At 44.9% G+C, this 6,000-nt stretch overlaps 1 protein-coding gene across 1 annotated transcript in view; it reads right to left on the bottom strand.

Annotated features, from left to right (window-relative positions):
* The window catches only part of LOC111813324 (nuclear factor NF-kappa-B p105 subunit-like), a 53,551-nt gene that overhangs the window by 25,861 nt on the left and 21,690 nt on the right, over window positions 1-6,000 (bottom strand). The window contains exons 2-3 of the mRNA XM_023703892.1: window positions 5,058-5,103; window positions 904-970 (exon numbers count right to left, since the gene is read on the bottom strand). Of these exons, the coding sequence (XP_023559660.1) occupies window positions 904-970; window positions 5,058-5,096 (106 nt within the window). The 5' untranslated portion in view covers window positions 5,097-5,103. The remainder of the gene's footprint in view (window positions 1-903; window positions 971-5,057; window positions 5,104-6,000) is intronic.

Here is a 6,000-nt window from a genome sequence, read left to right as displayed (position 1 = left end):
CAGGGAGATGGCTCAGTGGAATAAGCGCTTCCCTGGCAAGCGCAAGGACCTGAGTTCAATCCCCGGTTCCACCAAAAAAAAAAAAAAAAAAAAAAATCTGACCTAACAATGAAAGGTGCACATTAGAGTGCCACAGCAGTTTTAGATGAGGTGAAGTCTCTCCCAGATACACCTGATGTCTGATAAATCTGTCCACCTCCATCTGATAAATAAGCTCCAAAATTCAGCCTCATGGCTTTGACATCTAAGTCCCACTGTGACTGGAGCCATGTGACAAAGGAATAGAAAGGTCCATCGGACCACACTCACACAGACACCAACTGTTAGTGAAGGAGGACAAATAAGCTGAATTTCTTTGTGTCTAGATTATACGAAACAGTTTTGTGAATCCAGATAATTAATGCAGTCATGATAGAAGAATTATCATTTAAGTTTCATTCATTAGTCAGGATGTAAAGTTTGAAGGTGTTTAAGAGATGGCTTTCCTGCTGAGGTGATTTCTCCGATGTCTGCAGTGGCTGACACACAGGAGGCCTCAGACAAACCTTTGGGGAGCAGAGCTGAGCAGTGGCAACTGGGACAAAATAGAGAGGGTAAAAAAGGACTCAGCAAGAGTGGGCAAAAGGAAAATCTTGATAGTAAGTAACAAATTCCTTCTGCATTGCCTGAGCAGGCCTTAGCAAGCACGGCTGCTGGCCTAGTAGGTAAGTGAGATGGAACATTTTTGGGCACATATATTTCAAAGAAGTGAACTGCAAGATGATTGGTGTTTAAGATTGGTGTTCAATCATTTCCTCCCTATGGACACCGCTGAATTTCTAGAACAGACTCTCAGCAAATATTGTAATTATTTGAAAAAGAAAGAGAACAAAGCAGCAGAATAAAAGGGATGTCTTTTCTTACCTGTCTGCAGGGGCATCTCTGGTGAAAATAATTCTGGATTAAATATCAGAGGATTCAAGTGAAACATCTGTGAAGAAGAACATTTAAATCTTTCAATTATTACTTTCCCAACATTATGAAAAAAATGCAAAGTTACAACATTTAAAAATTCATCACAAGAGTGAAAACTAAAGACAAAAGCCAAGAGCCAGGCATGGCGGCACACACGCCTGTAATCCTAGCACTTGAAAGGCTGAAGCAGGAGGATTGATGTGAGTTTGAGGCCAGCCTGTATTACACAAGCAAGTTCAAGACCACCTTGCACTACATAGTCAGACCCTGTCTCAAAAAAAAAAAAAATCTGAAAATATCCTGTCAGGATTTTAAAGCTCCTTTAAGAAACCTAGTTGAGTTCTCAAATGCATGGTGCTCAGCTGACAAAGAGATTTGAATGGATCAACCCCACCCTCAAACCCCAAGGCCAGGACCTAGCTGGGTCTGGTCACCCACAAGGCCAACTGTGTACTGGTCACAGAGGAGAAAATTACTGTTTGTGGACTAAATGACGGCAGCTCATTCTCTTAGAAATGTAAAGAGACAATCCTAGAAAGCTGTTTCTTGGTGATGGCAAATATCTCTGATCTAGCCTGTTTCAAGGTTGGAAGAATTCTAGAAAGCAGCTCTGGAACAGTTCGCAGCATGACTGGAACACAGAGCCTAAGGAGTAGGGCCCGAACCCTGAGTAAATTTGTGTTTTTCATCTTTAATGCAAAAGGCATGAAGTTGCGTGGGAGGTCAGGCTGCACAATGCCCCCCAAAGGTGTGCATGATCTAGTCCTAAATCCCAGAAAGCTTCCTCAGACGTCAAAAGGGACTTGTGGCTGCTGAAAGGGTACTGAGGGAGGGGATGATCCTTGGTTACAGTGGGCTGGGACAGAGAGGCTCAGGAAGTTGAAGCTGTAGTAAGGAGTGAGTCATGGAAGCGGGAGGCAGGTGACAGGAGGTTCCCAAGGCAAGGCCCTCAGGAGGCCTCAGAGGACGGCCAACAGGAGGACGACTCCGTGCTTTCATTTGTGCCGGGACCACAGGAGAACAGACTTGTGCTGGCTTAGGTCACAAGTTTGTGGGAATCTCGTATAGCAATAATATGAAACCAACACAGAAAATCAAGGCAGCAGGCAACCTTTCTGGATGGAATTAAATGTTCTCACTTTTTTTTTTTTTTTTTTGAAGAACCGGGAATTGAACCCAGGTCCTTGCACTTGCCAGGCAAGTGCTTATTCTACTGAGCTATCTCCCCAGCCCCCAAATGTTCCCACTTTAAATGTTCCCTATTTCTGAGCTTCCTACTTCTTTCATTCATCAAAAGTCATCTCTTTGAAAAATTTGTGGACAGTGTTAGAAATGGGCCTTACTTCACCTTCTATGAAAGGCTGGCAAGTGGGCTGGACACAGTATTTAAGAATAAATATAAGTATTACAATTTGTCTCCTTACCCTAAATTATTAGATGCTCTTGGGCTCCTCAGAACCTCACATGACTAGTTAAGTCAAAAGTACGAAAACAGGTGTTTGGATCGAGAGCACTTCAGATTCACTTATAATACAAAATTTCAATTGCAGAACAACAACAAAAAATGTGTCCAGCTTCACTTCTTGTGGGTAAAAATCACCCGTAAATTCATTGTTTGCTGGGAAGGAAATACAGGAAGCAAAGAGGAGTTCTGCAAAGCTCAGCTCCCACCCCAGGGCTCCCTTCCTGCAGGTGGCTGAAATGATGGGGTCAAAAATGCCGGGAAGACAGACCCTGTGCTATGTGGCAGTGGTGACGCCGTTGACCAGATCGGCTGGACAGAGAGCCCCAGCTCTCAGCAGCACGCAGACTGAGTCTCCCCAGGGAACACAGGTGAACTTCAGGAAACCACCGCTCAGGCGTCTCCCCGCAAACACCAGAACACACCCTGCCACTGTCGCTGATGAGCATGAAGCTGTCCACATGAGACACTTTCAGAATGACATTTCAGCAGCTTTTACTCTTGCATCGCACAGGGCCATCTCTTGATAACGTTTCCTGTGTGCAGACAGGAAAGCACGGCTTAACCAAGCAGAGGCTGCCCTCACCCTGTGTAGTTTGTCTTTAATTGTTAGAAATATTAAAAGTGAAAGGTAAAGCACAGGGTTTGATAACATGAGTAGCCAAAATGTCTTTCATGGTGCCACCAAAGGAAGTGTTCCTAGATTTATCTGATATCACCATTTTTACAATAAAATTGGAAAGGAGCATCTTCATGTGAAAAACAATGCATATTTTTGTGCTTCCCGGGCAGCTGTCTATGGCGCTGAGCTATCTCCCTGGCCTCCCTTAAAAGCATTTTATTTTGGGTTTTATTTTCTGGCCTGGTTCTTGGAATGTACAAATTGGAAAATGCACTGTTTTAGGAATGTTGCACCAAAGTTTAAATGTGACACGATATGGAATCTCAGACCAGGTTGTCCTGGAGCCTGGTGTTCCTTCTCCTTGTAAAGCTTAGCCAGTGACATCCTTCCAAGCTCAGTGCACACAGACTCCTTTGTGACACCTTCCCTAATTCTTGCTTCTCTGTCCCACAGCTCCTGGGGACTCCTCTCCGCATGCTGCAGAGCTGATGGCCCCGCAGACCTATAGCTCTGTCCCTAGTGTGGGAACAGCAGCCCCTGGAAGTCAGAGTCTAATTTCTCCTCTATATCCCTACTTATTTTTATATATCATTGCAACATTATTGTTCTGCTTTCAATAAATATCTAAGGGATGAGTATCAGTGCTTTAAATACTTCTTAAGAAAATTGCTTTCCAGTGGTGATTATATAATATAATATATATATATATATATATATGCTATAGCACACACACACACACAGGGTAGACAGGAGAAGACAGTAGCAAAATGCTAATGATCAGCATAGATTTTGGGCTATACTACACTTTTGTCAGTGTGGAATTTTTTTGAACTAAAAGGGTTGGATACAATTACCCTTTCCTGGGCTGGCCTGATAGCTCAGCGGACTAAAGTGCCTGCTTAGGCAGAGGGCAGTGGCAGGGGTTTGATCCCCGGCATGCCGTTCCAGCCCTGGGTGTGCTGAGACAGTGATTGAGACCGGGTGTGGTGTCACACACCTGTAATCCCAGCACTGGGGAGGCTGAAAACAGGAGAATCACTGTGGGTCTGATCTATATAGTGAGATTCTGTGGACCCTGTCCTAAATACAGAAAATAGATAAACAAATAAAACAGTTACCCTTTCCCTTATATGGCTAAATATATGGATAACAGTTTTTGCTTTCAGAGTACACCCTTTCCCAGCACAGTCTTTGGTCCCCTGTACAGGTGGGGTTGGCCTTTCTGGCTGTCAAAGGAGAACACAGAGTATGAGGAGGTACAGACAGCCTATCAATTACCAGCAGTGACATTCATACAATCATCTCCAAATTCTAAGTCCAAAGGTCTTTTCTCTACACTCATCTGGCTCCTCATTAGAAGAGAGTTAAGTGAATATTTTGTGGTACTGTGTCCCCCTTAAAAGAGACCTAGTTAAGTCCTAAGCCCTGGTAGCCATGCAGGTGCCTTGTTTAGAAACTTGGTCTTGGTGGAGCAGCAGGGAAGACAGAGCCATGTGAGATGCTCAAAAGAGGAGTTGGAGGTGCAGGGACATGGTAGTGACAGAGGACACAGGGCACAGAGCCAGGGACTGAAGAGCTGCTGCTTCAGGCCAGCGTGCTAGGGTGCAGCAGTCATGCACAGACACATAGGGGATGGACACAATTCTCCTGGAGACTGCCTGGCAGCACCCTCACCATGACTTCTGGCCTCCAGAGCTGGAAGAGAACACATGGCTGCTATCTGAAGCCACCTGACTTGTACGGATAGGTTTCAGCCATCCTAGGACACCAGCATGGTGGCTGGGGTCTGGTCTGTCACACATACAATGATTATGCAAAACACTAGGGTGAGTTACCCACTTTGTATGGAATGTCCACACCAATGCTATCTGGAGGAACCAGGAAACTGAGATTAAAAATATTTTTAAAAACTACGTTTAGAGTTTTCCTGACATTGGAAGACTAGTGTTGCCTTTGTCTATTTTGAAACATAAATATATGGAAATAAGATTGCCTGTGAGATGGTGGTGAAACACTTACTTGTTCATGCCCTCCCAGATACGAATCGTCCTCCGTCATCCTGGAGCTGTGTATCGAAACAAAACAAAACAAAACTGAAATGCAGGAACCAGCTTCAGAAAGTCCATCACTGGGGACCTCACACAGGGACCAAGCGCACCACGTGGTCAGCTCTCACGGCATTCTCTGTGTGGCCCTCACAAGGGGGCGTGGGCAGTTCCTGTGTGGTTTCTAAATGTGACATAAGGACATTGCACAAGTGGGGAACTGCCATTTACACAGGACCCGAGCCCCATGCTGCTCTCACAGTATGAGTTTTGTACAACTGCTCCTATTCTCTGTATTAAAATTATGCACACTTGGTTTCTTTTTGGCATGCTTAAATTTTACACATTCAGCTGTAGGCTCTGCTGATGCTATTTCTCCATGCTGTGACAGTCCCAGAACTGTCCCCAAATGCTCTGGAGTGCTGTACCCAGCTTGGGGATGGGGCAGTGCTGTCTTCTCCCAAGGTCCTGCCACCATCAACTCTGCCCTCCCAAGACTGCCATAGAAACACAAAGTGAGGAACCGTTACAGCAAGGCTGTGGGGCTCAGAAATGAACCCACCACTGGGCTCAGCTGCAAAGGTGAAGGCCCACGTGGCAGTGAGGTGCAGTGTCTCTAGGTCCGGGAATATTCAGCATTTGCTTGCCTAAGAAATACCCTGTTCATGACGTTAGGAAATTAGTTTTATTTTAATTCACAAAGATCAAATTTTTGGTGTGAAACTTGAAAAGTGAGAATTTGCTTTTTAAAAGATGAAAAGAACAAATACAAATCCCTGAAGGAAATTCATGTATTTTTTCAAGAAGTCTGTGACACTCTGAAGGGCGTGTGGGGCCGAAGCTGGGCACATGTGTGGCTCCCACCTCCCAAGAGTGCAGATGCTGCCAGACTAAGTACTTGGGGGTATCCTCTGGGC

The sequence above is a fragment of the Octodon degus genome, unplaced genomic scaffold (genome assembly GCF_000260255.1).
Source record: "Octodon degus isolate 3935 unplaced genomic scaffold, OctDeg1.0 scaffold00183, whole genome shotgun sequence".
Taxonomy (NCBI): domain Eukaryota; kingdom Metazoa; phylum Chordata; class Mammalia; order Rodentia; family Octodontidae; genus Octodon; species Octodon degus.
This window is presented reverse-complemented; position numbering and strand designations above follow the sequence as displayed.